Consider the following 27,323-nt stretch of genomic DNA (forward strand, 5'->3'; position numbering starts at 1 on the left):
AGCAGACCGGCCGCAAGTCAATCGGAGGGAAAGCATCTCACAAACAGCTGACTACCAAGGGTGCCCGCAAGAGCGCTTCTACCACTGGCGGAGTCAAGAAGCCTCACCACTAATGGCCAGGGTCCATGGCTCTCCACAAGGTCCTCCACTACCAGTATGCCAGTTCCTATGCCAACTCTGTGAAGATGAGCTGTCAAAGCCACAACATTTGTAAATATCCTTAGTGTTAAAGGTAAGCAAAATGGGAGGATTGTACATGTATAATAGTGAAGCATATAAAAGGTCAGCATTGGAATGGGGGAACATGTATCCTGCACGATCATGGATACCAACTTGTTCTGAATGGTCCACAAACAGGAAATCTCTGCTATCTTCAATTTTCTTTCCTCAAACATTTATTGAAGTGTTTGAGATTTGAGACAGGTATCAGACTCAAATGCTGTTTAGGAGACAGCAAGAGTGGGGAATAACACCTCTTTCCTCTTTCTACAACAAGAACACCTTCCACTGACTCTATTCACCAGATAGGAATGTGTCTAATTCAAGATGTTTGCATGATGAGAAGGAGACAGCATGACGCGTGCCACCTTTCAAGCAAATGAATCTGAAGTTATACTTTTACAATGATACAGGAAGCCACCTCTCACCCAACTCTTCTAAAGTTATAGACCATCCACACTGACTTAAAGAGATGTCATTGGAATGTGGATGAAGAAGAGGAAGAGGATGGCTTCTGGATTTATTTATTAGCATTTGTAAAGCGCTACTTTCGCTCCGGAGGGAGCATCTTGGCGCTGAGCACACAGAGGATCGACTATGGGGAGCATGGATCAAATGGCTGCGAGAGCTGAGGAGTCAGATTGAGAGTAAATCCAAGTCTTCAGGGATTTCCTGAAAAGGCTTTCGGAGGGGGCATGCCTAAGATTGTTGGGAGACGATTCCATGCCTTAGCAGCAAGAAATGAGAAGGTCTTTCCGCCCTTGGTTTTTAATTTTATTCGGGGTTCAGAGATGAAATTAGCGCCTGATGACCTCAAACAGCGAGTTGGAATATAACGCTGGAAGCGCTTGATCAGGTAAGATGGGCCCGTACACCTGGTGGCTTTAAAGACAGTAACTAGAAGCTTGAATAAGATTCTCTTATGGAGGGGCAGCCAATGGAGGGCATTGAGGGCTGCAGAGGCAGAGGACCTGCGGGGGAGTTTCAGGACAAGCCTGGCTGCTGCGTGTTGAACACTTTGTAATTTTTTAAGAGAGGATTTCTTAATGCCTGCTAGGAGGCCGTTACAATAATCCAGCCGGGAGAGGATAAGCGCCACCGCGACTGATTTCCTGGCTGAAATGGGCAAAAAATTAAAAAATTTCTTTAATTGCCTGATCAGACTGAAACAGCGCCCTGCGGTAATACGGACATGCTCATCGAAGCTAAGGGATGCGTCGAATTGAACTCCCAGATTGCGGGCTGAAGCAACCGCGCTCGGTGGTGCTTCAGAGTTATGAGGCCACCAGTCTTTGGGGGAAAAGAGTGTGCCTTTACCGAGGGGTATTATCTCGGTTTTGGCGCTGTTGCATTTTAGATGATTCAGGTTAAGCCAGGAAAAGACTTCTGACAGGCAGTTTTGAAATCTAATGGCAGCATCAGGGAGTCTTTTGTCAATAGTGACGACAAGCTGGGTGTTGTCAGCGTAGGATGGCACAAGAATCCCATGTGACTCGATCAACGTAAGAAGGGGGACCATATATACATTAAAAAAGAGAGGGCTCAGGATGGAACCCTGCGGCACACCTGAGATGATGGATCGTTCGCCAGAAAGAAAAGAGCCTAAGGAAACCGTTTGAGAGCGGTTGGACAGGAATGAAATTATCCAAGCAAGCGCGGAACCCGAGACACCAATCTCACGCATTCTATTAATTAGAATAGCATGTGAGATGGTGTCGAAGGCCGCGGTTAAGTCGAGCAGGATGAGGACGGCCTGCCTGCCCTCATCCTGCAAGAACTTGATGGTGTCTGATAACTCAATCAGAGCGGTTTCTGTGGAATGGCCAGGGCGAAAGCCGGATTGCTGTGGGTGCAGGATGCGTTTGTTTTCCACAAAATTTTTTAATTCCTCATGGACTAATTGCTCTGTGATTTTGCCTAGCGCCGGGAGAAGGGAAATTGGGCGCATATTAGACAAATCAGTAGGGGATTTATTTTGCTTTTTCATGAGGGGCTTAACTATGGCCTTCTTCCAATCAGTAGGAACAATACCGGAGTTGAGAGATTCGTTCACAATAGCATTGATTAGAGGGTTGACGGCCTCAATGAGGTAATGCAGGATGACTGGGGGGCAAGAGTCCGTAGGGGCTCCTGATTTACAGGCTAAAATAGCTTTTTGCGTTTGCTGTAGGGAGACTGGTGTGAATTGATTTAGTAAGGGAATAGTTGTGTCAGGCTCTTGGGTTGAAGTGGGTAAGGGGGGGAAGTCCTTATGAATGTTATTGATTTTCTCCTCAAAGAAATCTGCGATTTGATCGCAGAGGGTTTGTGAGGGGGGAATTTCAAGTGCCAGTGCCTTGGGATGAGTGAAAGATTTTACAATGTTGAAAATCGTTTGTTGTTTCTGATTAGCTGAGTCTATTGCTAGAGTGAAGAATGCCTTTTTTGCTTTTTTTATATTGGAAAGATATTGTTTTCTCTGGAGAATGTATAAGGATCTGGCAGTAGGGTCGTAGGTTTTTCTCTATTCTCTCTCCAAAAGCCTACACTTAAGGTGACAGTCAGTGAGGGCCGAAGTATACCAGGGGGCATTGGGCTTCTTTTTACCTCGGACTGGTTTTTGAGTAGCAGATTTTGAATTGGCAGAGACCACTCTGTCAATCCACAGGTGAAAGTTTGTGGAATCTAGTGATGCGTCTCCCATAATAGGAGGGGGGGACAGCCAGTTGGGGATTAAGTTTGATACACTCAGCTACCTTCTTCCAATTGACGGGGAAGGGGGTGTAAGAGTGTTTAATGGGGGGAGAGAGCAGGGTTTTGGTTTTGATGGAGAAAGGGATGAAACAGTGATCTGTCCATATTTGTGGTAGTGGGGGAGAGACATCTAAGGAGGCCAGGTTTGTACAAATGCCGTCCAGAGTGTGCCCGGCACAATGAGTAGGATGGGAGACTGATTGGGAGAGACCAAAAATCTCAAGGGAGTGGCGGAAGTTGAGAGTGTGGGGGTCAGTACAGGATTCCAAATGAAGATTGAAATCCCCTAAGAGGGTGAAGGTGGGGTAGTGGGTAAGAAGGGCTGCCAGAGTTTCGTCAAGGGAGTCCAAGAATGGAGAGGCATTTCCAGGGGGGCGATAGACAAGTCCTCCTGAGAAGGCGGAGGAAGAACTGATTTGGATAACAAATCCCAGGGACTCACAATCCTTGAAGGCGGCCAGATCGAATGTATGGCACTTGAATGATTTCTTTACAATGATGGCCAGCCCGCCTCCCCGACCAATGGGTCTGTCCTGCCTGAGGATGGTAAAGTCAGGAGGGAGGGCGGTTGCAAGATCAGGGTTGGAGGCATCATGCAGCCAGGATTCAGTAATGAATAGGGCATCAAGATCGGCTGATACAATAAGGTCAAAGATGTCTTGTCCGTGGCGCGCTAGGGATCTGGCGTTGATGAGGCCACCATTGAAAGAGGTTGCCTTGTGACAAGGAAGAGAGGGAAGGGGAGGAATAGTGCTGACGGGACTAGAGGATGACCAACCACATGAACGGCAGATAAAAGGGCCCCAGAGGTGGTCTGAAAAGGAATAAACATGACAGGAAGGACTGGGTAAGGTGGGGCGCATAGAAAGCAGCGCAGAGGAGTCGTACCTGAGGGCTGGGGGTGTCGGAGCAGCATGGTCCGCGCCCGGCACGATCCTGGCGCGGACGGGCGCAGACAGGCTTGGCTTAGGCGCGGCTTCGGCGCGCGACCGGCGCGCCCGCTGCGCCAGCCCGCTGCGCCGTCTGAATGGGTGACACATTATATAGGAAGGAGGGAGGGTGGGAGGACGGCGCGACTATAGCGCTGACCTCACCTTCCTCACTCAAGATGGCGCCCACCGCCGAGTGATGTTGAATTCAAAGCGGCAGGGCTGAAACAAGAGGAAGAGAGGGTGTAAGAGGTGTCAGAGTGCCTGTCCTCTCAATTCCCCTTAAACTAAAAGCCCCCAAAGTTAAAAAGCGGCGATCTGATGTATTCGTCTGAAGCCTTCACACCCTTTGTGTTGCTGAAATCACTGGAGGTTGGAAGGGGGAGCCTGGGATAGTTGCTTTGGCCTGCAATACAGAGTCTGCAGTAGCCCCACAACTTTCTATCGTATTGATGTAACTGGCGTCTCAGGTAGGCTAGCTCTAACAACCATGTCATTGCAGTGCTATCTGAAGCTCACCAAGGAGAAATCTGCATTTGTATCAACAGTATTTTGCCATCAAACAGCCTATTCTTTATGTTAACTTGTGTATATACTGAAACTCCCATGGAACCCATTCAAGCAACAGTAGATGACTACTGCGAGGTTCATGGAACAAGCTACTTTGTTGAGTCCAGGCTAGTCTAAAAAATGTGTCTGGATAACTATGCACTGCCCTTGACATTGAATAAATGTATGAATGAATGAATGAGTAATTTATAAAGCACGTCAATACCCTGAGGTGTCTAGGCGCTACCTGAGAACACGTACAGTTGGAATGAAGAAAAATGGAGTACTGTTATGTTCTGTAAGGCTGTGTTTTTAGGTTCTTCCTGAATTTTAATAAGTTTGTCTCTCTCTTTAGAGAGGTCAGAAGGATGTTCCAGAGTTTTTCTGTGGTGCAGACACAACTCTTTCCTCCCCACTTAGTCTTTATTATCCTGGAAACAATCAGATTCCTGAGTTCTGCTGCTCTTAAAGGCCTGGTCGAGACATACAGTTTTAGAAAACTTGCTAGTTGAGTTGGGCACATTTGATTAAGTGCTTTGAAAGCAATGCAAAGAGATTTAAATTGAATTGTGAGCCAAAGGACCATCTCATGCCATTCGACAGCAATGCTGCCACCTCCCATAAAGAATGTGTATATGTAGCTTATAGGGAAGAGGTATCTGATGTGCAAAAACACTAGCTCCTTGAGGTGACCACCTAGCACTCCATCACATTGAGCCTCTTAGGCTCCCTGATTGGAGCGGATTTGGAAAGATAATTTTATTTAGATCTATAGATACTGCCTGTACCACTAAGCTTTCCCGTAGGATGAGCTGTCAGAAGTTTAGTGTCAGAAGGAGCTGGTAATGGCAATGCGATAGCAGCTCATATAAGGTGGAAGCAGAACAGAGCTTTTCCCCATGCCACCAGAATAGTGTCAAAAAAGGATTTTTAAGAAAGTTTACAGACACGCCAATGCTCAAGCAGAGGGCTGAAGTATGTCAACATCTCACTTATCTCTAGCCCTCCTAGTAACCAGAGCAATGGATTCGAATTCTTCTGATGAAAAGACAACAGGAAAGTGAAAGTCAGCATCCAGGGATGGTTTTTGTTGTATGGAATTGTGAATGTCTCAATATAAACCTCTTTTAGAATCCATTTGAGAAAGCCTATTTTCTACCGCACCGTCATAGTGATGTCATTCATTGGTCGTGTAACCATTATATCAAGAACATCCGAGTATTATCCAAAATGTGGTTTGAAATGAGCAAACTTCTGTGGGGCAACCAGGTGTTCACCTAGGGCTCATCAAGGAAACTTCTACTCTCTTCATTGTAGATCTCAAAATTGCCTGTTAGATGATGGGAGTTTTATATGCAATGGACCCTGCGTATTCCCGAGCCAGCAGCGATGTCAAGGCTGATTGCATCATTGGCATCAAAGTGCTCAAAGATACTAGCTCAATAGCTCTGTTCTTGACCGCCTTTTTGGATTTGCTGACCATTGGTGCTGGTAGCAGCACCAAACAGGTGCGCTGCTTCATGCACTAAGACCACAGCCGCTACTGGCTGTAAAACTGGTGTCATTGGCTTTGGTCCATCAGCTTTCAAAAGCATATTGGAATTCGAGGGTGTTGATCTCCAGTATAACCTTCATTAAAACCTCCACTTGAAACCAATCATTCTTCACTTCTTCATGACGTAGACTGGGATTCTCAGTTCTCCTAGCTTGACTCATCTCTCTGATGTCCTTGCTGTGCATCTGCACACACTCGTGAGGAGGTGTCCCGTTTAGATGCAAGATGTCACATGCTACTGACATGAGGGTCTGAAATTAGCGTTTGCATTTTACAGGCACAGTTCTGTTAAAAAATCTAAATGTTTGGTGGGGTGGGTCGAAAAGGTATTAAAGTAAGGAAAGTTGAACTACGATATTAAGAACCAAATTCAAATTATGGCAGGTGCTCCAGATCGTACATCTCTGGAAGGCGTAATAACAAGGGACAGGGTGGCATGTTGTCATATGTATAGAAGATAGACGGACCCATGGCTAGAGCTTCACGTGCGTGAATTAGCAGTGTTAAGGACATATTGCTGGGGAACACAATCCAGATATGGTCTGAAGGCCAAGAAGAACATTTAAAGATGAAGAAGCATCTATCAAAACTGATCATACAGCCATATCTCAAATTCAGACCCTGCTCAAAAAGCCATATCTAACACACACTCCCTGCCCAGACAACCATATATCAAGCACAACCCCAGCTCATACAGCTAAAGCTAAACACACCAAGCTCATACACCCATGTGCAAGCAAGTACACAACCTGTTAATACCACCATCTCTCAAACATAGTTTTTCTCGAGTCCCACGGTGATCAGGAGTTACAATCACAGCCTTTTACTACTGACGCCCTCGAACTTAACCTTACTACTAAGTCAAAAAATGAGCACTGAATACCCTGCTTTAGTATTTGACCCTAAGGTTAACGACCTCTTGCTCGGGGAGGTGGTGTGGGGTGAGAGACTCAGAATGCAACAAACCAATCAATACAAGTTAATAATTCATTGTCGAGTCAGTGCTTAGTAGTACTCTACTAAATCACACACAAAGTAATATGGTACATAGTATGTCAGATGGTAAAAAATAAGGTATTCATAAACGTTCAGCATTCACTGGGGTCATAGCCAAGGCCACTAGAATTATGCAACAGGGGAGGGCAAATGTATGTGGCACGGTTGAAAAAAATATGCAGCAATAAATGTCAAATTATACAGCTACTGCTGCACATTTTGTGATAGTACTACTTCATTATTATGTAAATGGAACACTGGTTAACACTGTCTGGGCATTGGTTGAACCTCTTTAGTAAAAGTTTAACACCCAAATATAGCAATAAGCAACAGAGAGGTGAGCAGTCAACCTTTGCAAGTGGTCTTCCACTGCGCAACAAAAGTTGCTGCTTCGTTATTAGTAACTTTTGAACCGTTTGAGCTAAAAACAATTTTTGTTATTAAAATTTAGATTATGCAGCAGATGATGGATTATGTGGCAAATGTAGTAAATCTTTAATTATGCAAACAATGCCGCAGCTGCACAATCGCATAATTCCACTGGTCAGAGTCGAGGTTGTCCCTGGTGGGAAACATCTTTAACAAAACCATTGTGCCAAAGACCCTGAACAGATCCTATAGTTCTTCTTGGGGAGAGGATGGTGGAGGTTGGAGTGGGAGGGTGGGGGCACAGGAAGCAATTACTCCCTTTCAATACATATGGGTTTTGTCCTGCTCCCCTGACTGCCCTCTCGCCTCCCACCCGTTGGATGTCTTCTCAATTTGCACAGTGCCTCATTTTTTTTTGTAGTAGTCGGGGAGCGCCACACCACTGCACCAAACAGGTCACGGAGAATGGAAGGCAGTGTCTTCACCCTGGCCCAGCCGACCTATTTACAAACGGTGTCTGTGGTACAGTGAATGAGATAAGCAGAGGCATCACCAGCACCAATCCAGGATGTTCGGTGGGGTTGGTGTGATCATAGCTGGGCAGACCTTGCAGCTTGTGCTCTTCCTCGGGTCCAATAATAAAAGCCATCACTCAAACAAACTAGGTGTCCAACTCGGGTCAGAAAGTTCTCAAAGCCATGATCACTCTACTCTTGAAGAAGACCTCTTTGGGGATGCAGGACTTCCTCCAGAACTTCAGTGCTTCTTTCAAGGGGACTGTGGGATGTGGTCCGGATTCTCGTAGTGCCTTGATACTTCTTGGCACTTGGTTTTGCAATATAAAAGTGTACTTTTGGATTGTGGGGGCAGATAGTTCAGTTCATGCTGTGGGCACGTTTTGGGAATCCCTGGGCCACACCCTCGCAGACAGGTGCAGTTCCTTTTTGGGTGCTCCAGGGGACGTGTTTGGCTTGTCCCGCATGCATTTCTTCATGGCCTCTCTCCTTCTAGGACACATCTTCCTTGTACCAGGAACTCTAGTGCCCCTGCTGACCAGTCAGACAGTGTTCTCCCTCAAAGCAGGGGCTAGGCCGCCTCTCCTCACTGTCTTGGACAAACATCCCCAGGTTAATGGGCACGAACCTGGAAAGGGGAGTTGATGGTACATTCCTCAACCTTAGTAAAAAGAGAGTTTCTTAGTTGCCAATGATGTGGAGACAACTGTTTCTGGCATTGCAACCTTGGCACACTTGCTGTTTCCTGTTTATACTAATGTTTCATACAGTAATTGGGTATTCCAACATTCAGTTCTGATACCAGTTCTAGGTAGTCCTGTCCCTTGCTTTTTTCACTTAGACTCCTCCAGCCAGGGCCTTTGTTGCTGGTGATAGCATGAAGGTAGGATGGAGATGAAAGCCTTCTGTCTGAGAGTCCCATTTAGCTATCAATTAACAGGTGGGGAGTGGAGGGAGAGGAAGAGAAGGGCCAGGGAAACCCCCTAGGCTTCAAGGGGCTTCTCCACAGCCCCACCAACAAAGGATCCCTAAAATGTCCTGGATGAGCCCAGCAACTCCCATTTGCTGTCTGGGCCCTCTCTAGCCCCCTATCTTTGGTACCACTTGGGTATTGAAAACACAAAATGGATAACATTGTGACTATGGCCACATGCATCCGACACACTCCTCACACTTGCTCTTTGAATAGGCGTAAGAGCTACACATACAAAATCCATGTCGTAGCGTACATGGATGGGCAGAGGACTGAGTTGTAAAGCACCTCAAGGTGATTTTACAAAGGTGGGATAGACCAGTAAATGACTCTCCCTGGCAAGGGTAGGTAAAGCGCCTCCTTTGCCACTTGAATGCGATACACGGATGAGCTGACTGTCACGCCGGTCATGGCCACGTTTACAGTCACAGTAAGTAGACAGTGTACCACGCCAGACTAAAGAGACCTGCTCTTTGTCTTAATCCGTGCCACAAAAATATCTTCACTGCACACGACTGTATATGCTGAGGTGAGAGGAAAAAATCTACAAAGCTTACTATGACGAACTCCAAGAAGGGGTACACGCTCTTTGGAGCCAAGTAGAGGACTTTTCTCTATCGCAACAGACGCATCCCCTAAGATTGCAATGCCCTGGGCCTTATTTCACAGTTGAAGAAGCCCGGTTACTGAATTACAAAAACCACTGGAGAAGTGTATCTGGATTCCTGCGCTATAACCCTGCCTTGTGTTCCACAGTATAGTCCCAATCCCTGTAAAGAGACTGACCACCGGAGTAACCTGTTATTATCCTCATTCTTAACTCTCAACCGCTTCAGCGGTGTGTGATCCATCTGGACCACAAACATGGTATGCAACAAGTAATGCCTGAGCCTATCGAAAACCCATTCCATGGCAAAGACTTCTTTTTCAATGGCAGCCAGTTCTGTTCTCTGAATGGAAGTCTGAGGCTGCCAAAGGCTACCGGATGCTACCTGCCCATCTTGTTGCGAAAGGCAATTACTGCCCCAATTACCTTGCCGGAAGCATCAGTCTGCACAAAAAGGGATTGACTGTAATTGAGGGTTTTCAAGACTGGTACACTGTAAAGTGTGGCCTTCAAGTCATCAAATGACTTCTGACACATCTGGGCTGCTTACAGGAGAGTAAGTAACAAAAAAAATTAATAAAACGAATTTCGTTGCCCGCGCTGCATCGCCAAATGTGATGCAGCGTAGGCAACGAAATTCGTTTTTTTTTTTTTGTTACTTACCTATAATGGTCCATATTCCGCATTTTAAACCCCCCCCACCTTGCCCCTTCCCTGCCTGACTTCAACGATACACTTTGGATACAGGGGGGTCAGTGGCAGTGATCCTCCTGGACCTAAGTGCGGCCTTCGATACTGTCAACCATGGAGTGTTGACACAACGCCTAGCAGAGACAGGAGTCACAGGAGCGGCCCTGGAATGGCTGGCCTCTTTTCTGGAGGGGCGTACCTTCGAGGTTTGGGAAGGCAACGCAAAATCTCCTCCCTTTCCTCTTCACTGTGGGGTGCCTCAGGGCTCAACCCTGAGCCCCACGTTATTTAACGTATATATGGCACCCCTGGAGGGTGTGGTGTCTCCGTTTGGCTTTAAGACCATAAGCTATGCGGATGACACTCAGCTAGTGGTGGGTCTGACACAGCTGGAGAAACAGCCTGAAACGCTCCATTCATGCCTAAGAGAGGTGTTTGACTGGATGACCAGGTCATCGCTCAAATTGAACGGCTCAAAAACTGAGCTGATGATCTTGGGCCACTCAAGCTTTGCCCTCTCGCCGAGCAGCTGGCCCAACTGTATGGGCACTCCGCCTGACCCAAAGAAGGAAATTAAGAGCCTGGGGGTCTGGCTGGAGCCTGATCTGTCCTTTAGGACACACGCCAAGAAGATCGCTGGCGTGTGTTATGGACTGCTCCGTTCGGCCCGTAAGGTTCTCCCCCTCTTACCTGAACTCTCCCGGAAGCTGTTAGTCCAAGGTCTAATCATCTCACGCCTGGACTACAGTAATGCACTCTTTCTCGGAGCACCGGAATCAACGTTCAAAATCCTGCAACAAGTGCAGAACGCGGCAGCCAGGCTGCTGCGGAACGTTCCGGCCAGGCAATCAGCCAGGCCCGCTCTAAAGGCACTCCATTGGCTCCCGGTCAAAGAGAGAGTGACCTTCAAAGCCCTCTGTATTGCTCACAAGAGCATTCAGGGGAAAGGACCTGCTATTCTGAAGGACATGATTCGGCCCTATAAGCCCACCAGAGCCTTACGCTCCGATAATAAACACCTCCTTCAGATAAAGAGAATTAGGAGAGCCCGTTCAGGTGGCAGGAGCTTTTCTATCCATACTGCACACGCCTGGAACTCCCTCCCACTCTCACTACGCTCTGAACCAAACCTGCTCAGGTTCAGGAAACATTTGAAAACTTATCTATTTCCAGAATAATTCTAAATCTGTTCTGCTTCACATAGGCAGCTTGCTCTGATTCTCTATAAGCGCTGGGATGCCTCTGGGTAACCGTGCGCGGTACAAAATTCGTTAATAATAATAATAATAACGCCCCGGTATAACGCCCTGCACGGGCCGGGCCTGCTGTTCATACAGCCCTGTTCATGTAGGCAAATCTCAAACACACATCCTACTCACACAGCCATACCTCAAGGATACCCTTAAAACACACTCTGCTTAATCAGTCATCAAACACAAATTCTGAGCATGTAAATACATTTTTAATATGCACCCTCATCCAGCTATTTACCACAAACCTTGCATGTGCACCTCTAGCCCAATCCAGCGTTCACACACAGGTCACCTCAGAAAGGCGTGTTAAACAGACTAAGACACACAATAATATGTAATTGTGCTAACACTTACATATGTAGGTCACAGCACAGACACAATGTGCAAATAGTAGGGTACAGTTTGTTGCATGGAAAAGATCTACCATTATAAACACAGGTAGGTCACAGCACAGATGCAATGCATACACACTGTCATATACTGGCCGCAGTACAGATGTAAACTGACTGAACAACATGTTCCTAAAGCAACTCTACTGGTTCCTTTGTTACTTAGTAGAATCTCTTATAATATATCCATATGTAAGGACATCTTCCTGCTTTTCTCATCAGGAAAACGAAACACCAGCAACCAACCATCCCTGCCCATTTTACTTACAGGTGGTCCTGGGTGTCCTGGCCCACCAGGTACTCCTGGTAGCCCTGGGAGGCCTCTGTCTCCTGGAGGCCCCTTTTCACCACTTGTTGCCTGAAACAGAAAATAAAGGTCTTAAAGCTAGGATTGACTGTCATGGCCATTGTACGATAAAACACCCAAAAGCTGGTTAGATACATGATCAACAAAGCACAGCTGATGAATGCATGCACGGCTAAGACAAAATGTGTGGGACACAAAGGCCGTGAAAGTACTCAATAACACACGAGGGCTTTGAAAACAGCCAAAAGGAAGGCAAAGAAAGCTCCCATGGGGTAGATACAATAAAATACTGAAATCCTCCAACAGATGGATACTATAAAGCAATATAACAATCCAACAGACAAATGCAATAAAGGTTTGCAAGACTTTGATGGCCTTGATTAAGCAATGCAAACATCGAACAGGTGGATGGAATAAAAACAAGAAAGCCCCTCATAATTGATAACATTAAGCAGTGAAAATCCCTAAGTGACCTAATGAAAGCATTTAATGGTCGGCTACAATATCGCCATTGATAGCTTGCAAGAGACAGATACAAGAAAGCAATGAAAGCCTCCATCAGTGGGTGCTTACAAGCTCATGAAAACACCTTAAGGCAGACTCAGAGATGTGGATATCTGCAGGGCCAGACAGCATCTGACAGATGAATACACACAGGCCAAAGAACATCTATGAGGGATGCCTGCACAGCCACAGAGCAGCTTCGGATGGGTGCAACACAACAGAGATTAGAAGAAATATGGAAGGTGGATCCCAGCAGGATGAAGAAAGTTTCCAATGAGCAGATCCATGCAGGGCGCCAGAGCATCAGACACATGGACTGAACAAGTATTTACCTGCAGACTCATGCAAGGGGAGAGGAAACGACACACTCAAACAAAGGAGAATAGATGCCCACCTTGATAAAGTGTAATGGCGTCACAGCAACGTTTATAAACATAGCAAATGTAACTCATGAGTGAAAATATTTGTTGTTAGCCAGTGACTGAGGCTGAAGGAAAAGTCCGTCCAGTGGCTACAACCCGGGGGTATCACAAGAGGAGTGCAGAATCGTAACGAGGTTTTTGATAAGGAATGAAAGTTGTTAATACACTAGTGTCACATAGGAAAAGGCGACAGTAGGAGCAAATGCTGGATGACAAATAAATAGCAAGGCCATTCTTGGAAGGGGAAAATCCCAGCACTTTGCTGGAAGTCTTGCAGCATGTGGGTGGTTGAACATGCACGTACCCTCTGTGCAGTGAAAAATACATAAAATATGGCATGTAAATTCACAATAGATACAGGACCAGTGCCACTACAAGTCACAGGTCACTGCTGGCTTTACCACAACACCATAAATGGACACAGGAGAAGTCCAGATTGCAACAAATGGCTTCAAAGGGGCTTGTTGGTAGAGGAAATGGAGCATCCGAATGACAAAACTTAATTTCGCCCATGGCTGTGAAAATCCCTGCAGCAGATCAGCTAAGATTCATCCATGTACTTACCAGCCCCGGAGGTCCCATCGGTCCTGTTTGCCCCTGACTTCCTGGAGGACCCTAGAAGAGATGATAGGTTTGATCAGAAATGACAGAAGGAAGATCATCATCATTAAGAGTACAAGTGGAGGAGTGTGGCTCAATGGTTAGAGCGGCAGACCCTGATGCAGAGTTCTGGTCAGGGACCAGGGTTCGATTCCCGCCTTGGCAGGGTCTCGGGCTCAATTTCCTCGGACCTGTTAATTGTTACCGCAGTGCCTATTCTAATCATGGGCCCCACGCTGCAACTCTGGGCAATAGCTTGCGTAGCCTCCACACCGGCCCCAACAGCGCTAAGGATGCCTGGCTTCACCCTGGGGGTGCCCAGGAGTGGACACTTCACAGGGAAAGCCAGGAGGGGTCCCACAGCGGTATGAGTATCAGCGCCGGAAGCTGAATAGGCGACACCGCAAGGTGACCGTCTGATGACAGTCCACTCTACTAGTATCATGACATTTACATTTACAAGTGCTGGAGCAATGTTAGTGCTCGTCTTTCTTCTCAAAGATCTGGGAACCTACTTGGGGAGAACAGGCGGGTGGAGGAGGGATAACCTGGAACTTGTCTAGGAAAAATACACCCATGGCCGGCTTTAGGGCAGAGCAACCAGTGCCGCCACCTGTGGAGGGGGCACTGACTTCAGGGGTGGGGGGCGCTATGTTTAGCAATAACCTATGATTAGAGAGATGAGGGGCACTTTTGCTGTGTGGTAGTGAGAGAATCCGAGGAGGCGGTCATGGGGAGTGGGGGCGCCAAAAATGATTGCTGCACTGGGCTCCACCAGCGCTAAAGCCAGCCCTGAATACACCAAACTCAGCACAACACTCTTACCTGCTCTCAGTGCGTCCTGCTTGGAAAGTGGAAGGGCATGATATATGCAATCTGCGAGCTCTCAAAGGACACAGATCGCCTCGCCCAAAACTTTATAGAGAAAGTTCAAGCTCTGAGGACTGAGCTGTGGAGGAGCTGTGCACCGGATTGCCCTCTGACACAGGTTGCTTTAGCACATCCGACTGCGAGAAGCAAGCACTGCTGGAGCTGTGCAATACCTGTGCTCCCCACCCTGCTCCTGCAGTTTCCAGAACTTCCTGAACTCCACAACTGCCTCCTGGGACAAGATGATCTTCCAGGTCGGTGATCTTCCTTTACTCCCTTCCTCCACCACCAGTGTTCCTTCAACACTTTCTATAGCATCTACATTCTCTGTAGGAACAGGAAGCTTCCCTACCCTGATGTGCTTCACTGCATTCCACAGTACGCTTGCTCTTGATCTTACTTAGTCTAACCATGCAGATTTAGTAGTGACTATCGCCACCGCTCGTGCCCATTTACCACTCCATACAGCGTAAATGGCTCGTAAACTGTGAGTGTGTGTAGGAGCCATGGCCTCTTAACATGGCTCGTGGTAGCCCTGGACCTCCTAATGGAAGCAACTTCAACTATAATCTTCTACATACATAGAGATATTTAAGACTGACAGTTTAAATGCGTGTCTTGCAGAGACAGACTGAAAACAAATTACTTACTACAGGACCAGGAGGTCCAAGCCGTCCTTGGGGGCCCATGGGACCGGTGTCACCCTACAGGATTGACAAACAAAGCCACAGGTCAGTGATTTCTTCCACAGCTTGCATTTTTAAAAGAATGTGTACTTATCTTAGAGTTGCTCACCTCAGGTCCTTGTCTGCCAGTAATTCCAGGTGGGCCTGCTGGACCGCAGTCTCCCTGTAAAGATAGAAGGCAGTTAACTTTCAGGCAATTCACAAAGTATGACGCGATATACAGTGCAGGATGGACTTGGGAAAGGGACCATTCCCTATCCTGCTCACAGGATGTTGGGGCCTCAGGGTGGTCTTATTCTGCTCATTAGATCCCATAGGTGCTTTCTGTAGGAGAATACTTCAGATGTAGCATCCAAGAATGATCTCTTTCCTCAGAATGACTACTCCAGGTAAACCATGGAAACATTCCTCAGACACCAACATCTACTTTGAGTGCTTATGCGCCTTCTCTGCAGACACAAGCCCTTCTTTGATGGGTTCCTAAAGCATCGATGATGTAACCCCATTTTGTGCTGCTGACACAGCCTCCCCACAGGAATATTACATGGGAATACGATCTCAGAAGATACTCAGTCACTCAGTGTGATGCACCACTGTCTGGATAAAGGCCTCTGCTGATGGATAATACTGAACTGGGTTTCAGGAACTAATGAATGCATACTAGATCATCCCTTAATGTGCACCACAGAAGGATCCCCTCTGAGGTACTCAGGAAACGAACAGCGCATCCTAGATGATAGGATCTGCTTTTCCTGTTTGCATCGGGTGCACCTGCTAAGAAGTGCTGCAGCGCAAACAGGAAACGTGTGCCCTAGCTATAATAGGGCCCAGGGACGCAATGGGCATGAGCCCCCGCTATGCGGGCCCCAGAGGCACATTGGTATTACAGAAGGAGCAGCAGACACTTGTGCGGCCTTTTCTCAAGTACTAAAAGTGCTGGCGCCCCGTGCAATGCAAACGAGGAATCCGTTTGCCTCTGCACCCGCACCGTTTTATAGTCACTGGCACATAGGCAAGGAAGCTATCAGGTGGTGCTCTGTCAGTGGGCCCCCTGATGACAGCCCTCAGGAGGGGAGCAAAGAGTTCCTATGGACCTCCCACACATCCCCTTGCAAGCCGGTTCAGTCACTCACTGCACCCACCTGCAAGGGGATCTCAAATCCCTCTTTAAAGTGAAATTGGGCTGCCGCCTGCACAGAGAAACACGGAACATCTTTTAAACAGCTGCTGTACATTTCTCTTGAATGCACTGTCCTGGGCGAGGCATGACTTTACTGCTGCCCTGAGGGCAGCACATACTACATGAGAGGGCGTACTTTTCCTGTTTGCACCAGGCGCATCTGCTTAAAGGTGCACCGTGGCGCAAACAGGAAAAGTGCACACTATCTATAATAGGGCCCCAGGAGGACTCCAAGGCCCAGATTTCCATATTGCTGCCAGGAAGCAGGGACCTGTGTTATATAGTTTGATGCCATTCCTTGCAGCACAGCAGACCAGGAGAAATGCGGGGAGAGGTCCACCAGGACTCCAAGCCCCAGACTCCCTTGCTGCTGCTAGTAGGTGGGGACCTAAATGCTATATAGGGTGACACCATTCGACGCAGCCCAGGGTGCTAGGATAGACGCGGGGAGAAGGCCTCCAGGATTTCAATGCTCAAACTCCTATGCTGCTGCCAGGAGGCGAGGACCTAAATGCTATATAGTGCAATGCCATGCCCGCAACGTTGCATGCCAAGAGAGATGCAGGGAGAGGGCCACCAGGTCTCCAAGGCACAGACTCCCTTGCTACTGCCAGGAGGTGGGGACCTAAGCACTATATAGAGTGACGCTATTCCCCACAGCGCTGGAAATGCTCGGGCTGTGCCCAGCCCAAGACCGGGCCAGACTTTACCCCTCACTAAAAGAGGCCAACTGGGCCATCCCTCTTGGCCTTAAACTTTGAGGCGTCATTTGTCCTAGGGGACTCCAGCAGACGGAAGATACTGTCAGTTGTGACTTTTGAGCGATTGAAATGTAAATGTAACTAATTTCATCTGAACTGTTTTATCAGAGAATTTTCTGCCATTCACCTGGTTTTACTTTCAATTAGCTGCAGAGAAGAGACAACTCCCAAGCGAAAATACCACTAATGGCCCTACTAATACCACTTTAGACTCCTTTTTGGCTAAACATTTGGTGGTCATCGGAGAGGAAGGAGATCGACTTGTCTGAAATATGTGTATTGCTATAGCGGGGCGAGCGATTAATTGCCAATGCAGAGTGTAGTAGGACACAAGAGGGAATCTTCAGGAGGGAATCAACCCTCTGAAGAATAACAACCGCAGGGACTGCGGCCCCTTGGTTAAAAAGAAAAAAGGTCTAAATGCGCGGGTGGACAAATTAACTGTCTTAATAGTAGCCCTCCCTCCCCCAGGACATACAGGAAGAGTCAGCACAATGTGTCCACCCAATGTTCAGAGAATGACTCCATTAGTCATATCTGGGATGAGATGGTGGGGAAAGCAAAGGAGGTTGTTGAGTTCTGTTTAGCCTCTGTGTTGGAGAAGTTATACAGGTTCGAATTATCTATGGATAAAATTACCAATAAGCATTCCGGTTTTAATTTGCAAACATCGGCTGCATAACTGTAGTCTCCACCCGAGACAGCCCTATAGATAACACAGAACATAGCCCTCCATCCAGTTGAGAACCTGGGGGGTAGTCAACAGCCACAACTTCAAACGTTATCATTGCGGACAACCAGCCCAACTTGTAACACAGTGGGGCAAATGTGATAACCAAGGGAATGGTTAAAACCAAGGGGAAGAGGCAATTCATACCTGTGCCATCAATTTAATTTCCCCCAGGACTGCTGCTTCTACTTGGTGGTTATTTCAAATGTTGCTCCTTTATCATTAACCATGGGAAAATCTACAGTCCAACTTAAAACTAAAGTGTGTCACTGGTTGACCAGAAATACTGATTTCCATCTCAGCGATTACAGCAATATACTACTTGTTCGAAGAATGGACTGAATCGGCCCAAGTGAGAAATAAATCCGGAGGAATTGTGTGGTTAGCACATGTAAATACCTTTATTTGTCTCGCCGTCTAATCTTACACAACCCAATCACCAATGTAAGAAATGCGGTTGTTGGTTGACTGGGCTGTAAGCCCTAGTCAATCAGCAACCACAATCTGTGTCAGGGTAAGGCACAAGCAAATCCCAAATTAACCTATGCTCACCCCCTTGGTAGCTTGGTACTAAGATGTCAGGCTTAACTAAGAGGCAATGTGTAATGTATTTGTGCTACACTTCAAACAGTAAAACAGTGACAACATGCCATAAAAGTAGCCCACAACAGATTTAGTAAAATTGAGTCAATTTAAATAAGTAAATCAAGACCAAAACAAACAAAAATCAACTAATAGAACTGGAGATATTACATTTGAAAGTTTGTAGGTTAAATAGCACCAAAAAGCACAAAGTGCCAACTCTGACTATCCAGTCGCATCGGCGAGGACAAAGTCACATGTTCGGGCCGACCACACTGGAGCACGAGCTAGCTTTAGCAACTCAGTTAGGCCTGCTGAATAGAGTATCCTAAATCCTGGTTGCTGAGAGTTGCATGGACCTGTGTCAAAGATGCATCACACAGTTGAAGCGATGCGTCGGTTACAAGATGTGGTGAGGCTGTGGTACGAGGTTCGGTTGCATCAGCATCGTGGATCCCATCGACAGGGCTTGCGATGCAAAGTCTGGCATCGGGGGTGCGGCGTGCAGCAGGTGATGAGTCGGTTCCAAGGAGCTTTGAGGCTGCAATGAAGACTCCGGTATCATCGTTGAGAGATGCAAGGGCCTGGGCTGTGGATGCACCATGCAGTCATGGTGATGTGGGTCGTTGCGGCACATCCAATCCACGCTGCAGTGCCGAGGCGTCAGACCAACTCAGAGATGCATCGCTCAGCTGAGGAGATGTGTCAGCTCTAATCGGTGATGCGTCACTCAGCAGAAAAGAGGAGTTGGTTCTGCTGGCAAGCTCCTTATGCCCCCTTCCAATGGTCCAGGACTGGAGAGACACCACTTGGCAGGGTAGACTCACACATGGCAGAGTCCATGTGCAATTTGGCTGGAAGCCTGTTATGTCCCTGAGGCTTCAGATCAGGAAGCCAGGCAACCAGCCATTGGAGTCACTCTGGGTTCTCGGTTCAAGAGGCGCAAGTCCATTCCTTCTTTCTGACAGAGTACTCCTAAGTCAATAGGTGTACTGAAGTGGTGGTATCTGAAGTCCTGCCTGAGACATGTTTAAAGGGCTACTTAAGTGGGTGACATGATCACTGCTCTAGACCCAATAGCACCATTTAATTTACACCCTTGGGCGCATGTAGTGTCACTTTACTAGGAGCTTATAAGTAAAATAAATAAGCCAATTAGGTATAAGCCAATATTAAGATGTTTAGAGGAGAGAACATATGCACTTTAGCACAGGTTAGAAGTGGTAAAGTGCTCAGAGTCCTAAGGCCAGCAAAACAAGATCAGCAAAATAGAGGAGGAAGGCAAACGTTCAGGGGATGACCATCCTACGGCTGATAGGTCTAACAATCACTAATGACCATGCCAGTATCAATTTGCTTCTTTTTTTTACAGACACCTCTTACCTGTTACAAACCCCTCCCCACCACTTGTTTCTATAGCACAAAGGCCTGGCATGTCGGAATCTGCATGTTACTCTTAAACTGATTTCCGACCTGAATGAACTAGATTGATTGTAATACAATTCCATTGGCGAAGGGGGGCTTAATTTAATTCAGATGCTAATAGAGTTTAACTTAGCCCAACCTCATGCTCGGGTAAGCTACTTATTAACTTGGTTTGCTGAAATATCTTGGACATTACCTCCAAGGTATCCGATAATGATTTGTTAATCACATGTCAAAATATATGATATTGTTATGTTCCAAGAAACCATATTTATTGACAACGTTGTTTGAAATGGATATACAAAAATGGATATCAAAGCTTTTACATTCCTTCAATGAATTCTGTATGTTGCTGGGCTCAAGGGATGGGGGAGGGATTTGTTTACACACGGATGTTCGAGGGCATTCCGAAGGCTTTTACACATCCAGTAATTCAAATTCTCAGGATTGTACTCTTAAAGTTATTTAATGTTACGATATCAACTTCTATAATTCAGTTAATGTACTGAATAAGGAGAGAGATTGACATCCTTTTTCAAGTTTTAACTGTTCTACAGAAAAGGTCCCTCTCATTCTCTAATGATTTTAATGTTATTTTGGGGGGACTTTAACGCTAAAATCGATACTATCGTCCGTCAACTGTTGTGACCCTTTCCTAAGTCAGAACAAGATGGCAAATATTCTAAGTGCAGACAGTAGGGGGATTAAGCTATGTAGATAGTTGATAGAGTTTAGTATCCTCAATATGGCTGAAACCCTGGGGGATGAGTCGGACCAGAGGGCTGGGGACAAGACACGGTTATGGATTATAGTTTTCTATATAAGCTCATGAATGAGTTAGCCCATCCCGGGGGGACTCTTTAAAATTGCATGAATGACCATAACCCAAATGATCTTGCACTTTATTTACCATCAGGCTTAGGGTTGTCTTCTGTAAAAGGGATCAAGAACTCCGAGGGCGCTGCTACAGGGAGTATGCAGCCCAATGTGGGTTAAGATAGAGGGGTGTTCATTTCCACAATTAGTACACATTTTGATCCAATCAATGACTGTCTGTTGACTCCTAATCCATCCTCTCTTGCTATTATGGAGGCTATTTCTACGCTAAATAATTTTAATATTTCAACACTATTAAGTTCCAGTTTCTGTTCAGAACAGCCGTCAACCAGGTTGGTTTAACAATGACTGTAGATTTGTATTTTAGCCAACAACAGATTATGCTGTGCCTTTAAATGTATCCCTGAGATTAAGTCGGTTTAGCCAGTGCCAGAGGCATGTATAAGATGGGGGAAAAATCTGGAACAATGAGGCCAGAGCCACGAGCTCCAGAAGCCTGCAAGGTGAACAACGACTAGCCCAAACAGTGACTTTTTCTTTACCATGCATGTGCGTGGTTAAGGCAAAGTCGATCTATCGTTTGGGATGGGCCGGGAGAGAGGAGCGTCGGAAAGCGTACAGGACAGGTAAGAGGGGTTTCAGGGTAGTTTTCAGGGGGTGGGGGATTGGAGCAGTTTCTAGGGGGTGGAAGGGGTTGGGGGTAGTTTTTAGGGGGTGGAGGGGGTTGGGGTAGTTTTTAGGGGGTGGAAGGGTTCAGGGTAGATATTAGGGGGTGGGAGCTCAGGCTAGTGTTTAGTGGGTGGTGCGTTCGGGGTAGTTTTTAGAGGGTGGAAAGGGTTCCGAGTAGTTTTTAGGGGGTGGGAGGGTTTGGAGTCGTTTTTAGAGGGGTGGGGTGTTTTGGGGTAGTTTGTGTGGGGTTTGGGGTAGTTTCTAGGGGTGGGGGAGTTTCGGGTCGTTTTTAGTGGGTGGGGGTTCAGGGTAGTTTTTATGGGTGGGAGGTTCGGGGTTGTTTTTAAGGGGTGGGGGTTACGGGTAGTTTTTAGTGGGTGGGGGTTTGGGTAGGTTTTAGTTGGTGGGGGTTCAGGGTAGTTTTTAGAGGGTAGGGGAATTGGGGTAGTTTTTAGGGGTTGGGGCTTCAGGTAGTTTTTAGGAGTTGGGGGGTGTAATTGGGGCTTAGGGGGAGAGGGAGAAGGGTGGTAACCTTAGCCACGGATAGCTGTTTAGCATGCATGCCTTTACCACGAAAATTCATGGTAAAGGAATGCATGGTAAAGCAATTTATGGTTAAGATGCAGTCGTTGTGGAGACCACTTTGTAAAGGTAGGCGGGGTAGAGGAACTTGTTGTTTCAACATACAACCCAAGATGGGCATTATTGAAAGGAAGGCCGCCATTAAGGATGAAACTTGTACAAAGCTGATTAAAGTGCTACCGGCCAATCTTCCTAATAGACTCAGTGGCTAAAGTTGTTTGATGCATCTTTTTTCCAGGATTGAGGATTTGGCCAAAGAGAAAATATGATTATCATGGTGCATACTGCTCTGGTGAGTGTCTGGGAACCCAAGAACAGTGTTTGAACTTAAATCTAATAATTGAAAAGTACACAGCTGCAAAAAGGGAGGCCATTTTTCTTTCACTTAAGGACCTTAGCAGTGCATTGATAAGGTAAACCAATCAAAGTTGTGAGAAATTTTGCTGCAAATTGGTCGACCTTGTACATGTGTACATTTTCTATGTGCCCTACACATTGGTGTAGCCGCCTCTGTGATGTATGGTTCAGAGAGGGAACCCAATGGACCCTTCAGCTAAGCCAGAGGGGTTTGTGAAGGCTGTGTCCTTGCTCTGTTTGTTTTGTTTTGTATAACAATGGTTGAATGATTTACTGATTTTAAATGGTAAAGGCTAACCTCAGATATGTTTTTTCCTGTCCTAACACTGCTTTATGCAAATTGACAGCTTTCTTAAGTTTATGGACAATTTGGATCTTGAGACCAACATTTCTAATTCGCAATGTATGGTATGTGGCCAACAGCAATCCAAGGTTGGACCCCTCACCATTAAGGGAAAGCCCACCATGTGAGTAACTGAATTTGTGTATTTGGAGTGACTTTTGACACATGGAGTTCCTCGTTACCTTGCATATCACAAAGAAGTCTCCTTTATAATCAGTCTGTGGGGCCATCTTTGAGTTAGACAGAAAGGTGTGAAATGAACCTCTATCACCTGGTCTAGAAATCTATAAACATAAGTGCATCCCAGTCATGACCTCCAGGGTCTCCATTTGAGGATATCGAAACTGCTCAATGCTACGGCAAGAAGAGAATCGCTTTTGGAGGCGACTGCTGGGGCTCCCGCCATTGAGCATGCATATTTGCACACATGAGGCACTGCGCTCAATTACATTGAGGACCCCATGAAATTGGCTTCGCTTCTCCTTTGGATTTCATTATTGGGAAATAAGCACGCTCATCTGAATCGCACGGCCATTACCAACTGCCTGGTATGCGACCAGGGCCTTGAATTCAATGGTTCAGATACATTAAGGAAATCATGGAACCTCTGGTAAGGCCTAACCTGTTTACTTCTCTGAATTTATTAATGGGGACAGACCAAAGGTTAAAAAAAATTCTGACACTCTCTAGGGCAGGGGTATTCAAACTGTGGGGGGCGACGCCCTGGGGGGGGGGCGAGGAGGGATAGGTAGGGGGTCGTGCATTCCCTTCACACTTCTGCCCAGGCCCATAGCTTCAGCCCCCCTCCTCACCCGTTGTCTGTCTCAGCCCGGGCGGATGCAGCTGGAGCTGCTGGGGGTTCGGTAGGGCAGTGTCTGGAGTCTTATCTCTGGCACACCCAAGTTTTTCACTGGTCATTAAAGATCGTTAGCATATTTACATACCTTTTGTAAACTGGTTACAGAGGCTTCAGGTTGTTTCTAGTTCCAGTACCCCCTGGCCCCCCATTCTGCCTGTTCCATACATTTGCATTTTACATTTACTGGGGTAGTGTGAGAATGCATTTCATAAAAAGGAATATAAAGTAGGGTTGCCAAAAATAAATGCCAGCCCTGTACTGTTTAAAGAGCCTGCAAAGACGTCCTTTTGACACTAAATAGAGTTATACATAAAAAAAATATGTATTCATTTGTTATGTGACTTTTCTGTCTTTGTTCCCTTTAATTATCAGTCATTGAGGCAGCCCTAGAACACAATTAAAAGTGCTTTCTATTTATATTTGCTGTTCTAGGTATGCACAGATAAGTGCTGAAAATACAGCTTTAGGTGACCGCTTATTTTCGTACCATCTGGGACTTAAAAATAATGAGCTGGCAACCCTAATCATAGGACTGTGTGCGAGACAGCAGTGATAGGGGAAGAGAGGGAGTACTGGGGTGGGTGCTGAGCAGTGACCAATTTGTAATAAAACATGTGTCAGGGCCCTCACCATAAGTCCACTACAACTTTAACCACCCACCGATTGTCTTGCTTGCCCGGCCAATGACCATACCTATGCAACTACGAACCATAACACTTGTACAAGTTTGACTATTCAGACTATTTCAAGCGTCCAAAGCTATAAGAATGGCATGGGTGTCAGGAGTTCATCATTTTTAATGTATATTGAATTAATAAACAGCTGTTCTGCTCATCTCTAAGTTACACAGATTAGACAGAGCCACCATGTGGTAGACTCGCATAGTGCCAGTGTGCACAATTTGGTGCCAGTGCCAAGCACGGGAAACCACCTGCTCAAATTAGGCACTGGTGCTGAGGTAAAAGGGGAGAGGGATGGATCAAGAAGGTGTGGAAGAACAAAGGTGTGGAAGATGAATGGGGGGACTGAAAAGGTGTAAGATACAAATAGACAAAAATTTGAATAGAGAGACTTGAGGTGAATAAGAAGTGCTGAGGGGCACAGGAGGTGATGGGCCAGAGAGGCCATGAGATCAATGTGAGAGACTGTTAGAGATGAGGGCAGTAAAAAGACAGAATTGCAGAAGGTGGTTAAAGGTGAAGTGAGAGGTTGAATGGGGAGAGTTCAGACATTTTAAAAAGGGGTGATAGAAGTGGACTGCAAATTGAGAGAGGGATCCTGGATTAGGAGAGGGGGTGAGAGGAAAGAAGCATAGGTAAAGAGCTTAACTCTGCACAAGACCGCCAGGATTTTAAGGGACCTCTGCTGGTCCCGGCCAGGGCCAGGGGAGCTTCTAATGTGGCAGCACATATTCCTGTGGAGTGGAAGGCCCATCACAAAGGTTAAATAGACATCTTTCTGATGTTAATTGCTGTATTTTGGTTATAAACTGGTACTGATAGGGTGAAATCATTTCTCAGTGTTACTGTGTGTAAAAATAAGGTAGCAATGCTAACCCAAAATACGCGGCATCACATAACATTATTTACGTTTTCTTCCCACACAATTTGGTCAAGCCTGTCGTGTAATTTGATCCTCACCTGCCTCATAATTCCAGTAGCCCTGCCTACAGGTTTAGAAATTATTGTCAGGAGAGGGGTCCTTATGCCTGAAAATATTGAATGGGGGGTCTCGGCATCCTAAAGTTTGAAGACCTCTGCTCTAGGGTGAGCCGAGAAGCGGGCGAACTAAAATAGCCCATAGTGAGGAACTATGTTATGATTCAAACTTGCAGTGGGATTGAACCTTATTTTCATTTTGTAAACAACATGTAGGAAAGGTCTTTGTCGCCAACATTTTGGGTAAGCACTATTAGGTGCAAACTGTGCTTTCCTCTAGGTCAATATAATTAATCGTCCATTTCAATCTGCCCCTGTGATGAGGCTTCTGTCCAGACTTTGATGCATTTTATCTTTTTTTGTTGCATATTATGTGCCTTTAAAACATACGTTTTTATTGATAATTTTTTAATTACATGGTTTTTATCACCACAAGCCTACATTTTATTTTATACGCATGTTGTCTGGCCCCTTGGTATTGTTTGCAGTTGGGAACTTTTTGAAGAGTTCTATTGGCTTACACAACTTGCTGAATTTTTAAGATCTGATATTTGTGTTATGAATTTTTTCTTTTACAGATCATGCACTCTTTTTTTTGTCCGCGCTTTTACGATTGTCTTGAAATGATCAAATGAAACTTCTTAATGGAATGATTGGTTGACATCTTAGAAGCTCTTCCATCATGATCAGCATCATACTACTCTGTTAATAGTCCTTTGCTGACAGGGAAGGCTTATTGGCATCATAAAAAGCATTGCTTACCTTCATTCCTGGAAGTCCGGGATGTCCTGGTTTTCCTTTGAAGCCCTACAGGGAGAAGCAGACATCACCACATGAGTCAGTATTAATTTTGAAAATCTGCAGCTGTAAATCCCACTTTTTCCTATTGGTTCCTATCCTAGTCCCTCAAAACCTATGTGTGGATTTTAGAACAGGGCATTCAGTGTTTGGGAGATGTCCCTAGCAGCAGGCTACAGAGGGAAGTAAATCTCAAATTGCTTGTTACCTCTGATGTGCTTTACATCTTTACCTTGAAAGGGGTGTTTTAATCTGTACATCTCTAACCCACCTCCCACCGACAAAGTAAGAAAGAACACCTCTGCCTTACCGTATGGCCCTTGAGACCTGGGCTTCCAGGGGGACCTGGTGGTCCCTAGAAAAGATGACAACATTTGGTTAAGAGCGTGTCAGGTAAAGTTCAGGAAAGAAAACAATAGTGTTCCAACAGCTGTGATAATAGATGATATTTTTTCACTCTACGCACCCGTTGTCCTGGTTTTCCATCCTTTCCATCTGGGCCTTCTATACCAGGGGGGCCCTGAAAAACCACAGAAGAAAAGACACATGAACTATTTATGCGCACACAGGATTCTAGATTGTAGAAAAGTGATGGCCTTGAGCTGACAGAAGGCATAAGTTGGTTTCCTTAAAAACATGGAGGTTTACCTGTATGTAGGGTTTCTGAGTTTCATTTAAAACTGATTATAACCGAAAAAACATCACCGAAGGGAAAATCTGTTTTTTAGTAGAAACCACACCGGATTTTGCTGCACTTTTACTGATTTGAGCCCTCTGGTGTCAAACAGTATAAATACAGTCCCTACCTCAAGCACTTTTCTGGGAAGGATGCTTCAGCTCTGATCCACGTGAGCCATGCGCATCTACTTAATATACCTTTGTGGACATCTGCAAGGCCCCTGGGCCCTCCTTAGAAACTACTTCCGCTCCTGTTTTGGGTGCATGGCTCACATCCTAAGGATGCAGCTCACTTTTCACCTCCTGTTGCTGGGTAGTGGCCAGCAGGTTCCCAGCAGAACTCTAAAGAGTGCCTCGGTCTAGGGCAGGGAGCCTCCTCATTGTTCTTCACTGAGAGCGGGACAGAGCTTTCCTTTCCGAAACCTCAATCAGGATTATGGCAACAAAGATCACAGTGCCTATGAATGCATCCACAATCAATGTCCTCCCAAAAAACACTGCCCCCAACACTCTTTTTCTTAGGTTTAGAATGTGATTGTCTAAAATGCGCGCATATAGGAGCTGTATCCCTTCATACAGAAGGATAGGGGCCATGTCAGGACTGTGCTCTCTGCCCATGCAACATACACAGAGGTCCATGAGCTGGTTTGGGTGAATCTGTACTGCTTTCAGAGCCAACATTAATACACACAAATGAT

At 46.1% G+C, this 27,323-nt stretch overlaps 1 protein-coding gene across 3 annotated transcripts in view; it reads right to left on the minus strand.

Moving 5' to 3' along the window:
* The window catches only part of COL16A1 (collagen type XVI alpha 1 chain), an 831,382-nt gene that overhangs the window by 41,061 nt on the left and 762,998 nt on the right, over nt 1–27,323 (minus strand). For all 3 annotated transcript variants that reach the window (XM_086955641.1, XM_086955640.1, XM_086955639.1), the window contains 7 exons: nt 26,414–26,467; nt 26,258–26,302; nt 25,912–25,956; nt 15,276–15,329; nt 15,131–15,184; nt 13,575–13,625; nt 12,046–12,135 (listed from right to left, as the gene is read on the minus strand). In XM_086955641.1, the coding sequence (XP_086811767.1) occupies nt 12,046–12,135; nt 13,575–13,625; nt 15,131–15,184; nt 15,276–15,329; nt 25,912–25,956; nt 26,258–26,302; nt 26,414–26,467 (393 nt within the window). The remainder of the gene's footprint in view (nt 1–12,045; nt 12,136–13,574; nt 13,626–15,130; nt 15,185–15,275; nt 15,330–25,911; nt 25,957–26,257; nt 26,303–26,413; nt 26,468–27,323) is intronic.

Source organism: Lissotriton vulgaris, chromosome 2_1 (genome assembly GCF_964263255.1).
Source record: "Lissotriton vulgaris chromosome 2_1, aLisVul1.2, whole genome shotgun sequence".
NCBI lineage: Eukaryota > Metazoa > Chordata > Amphibia > Caudata > Salamandridae > Lissotriton > Lissotriton vulgaris.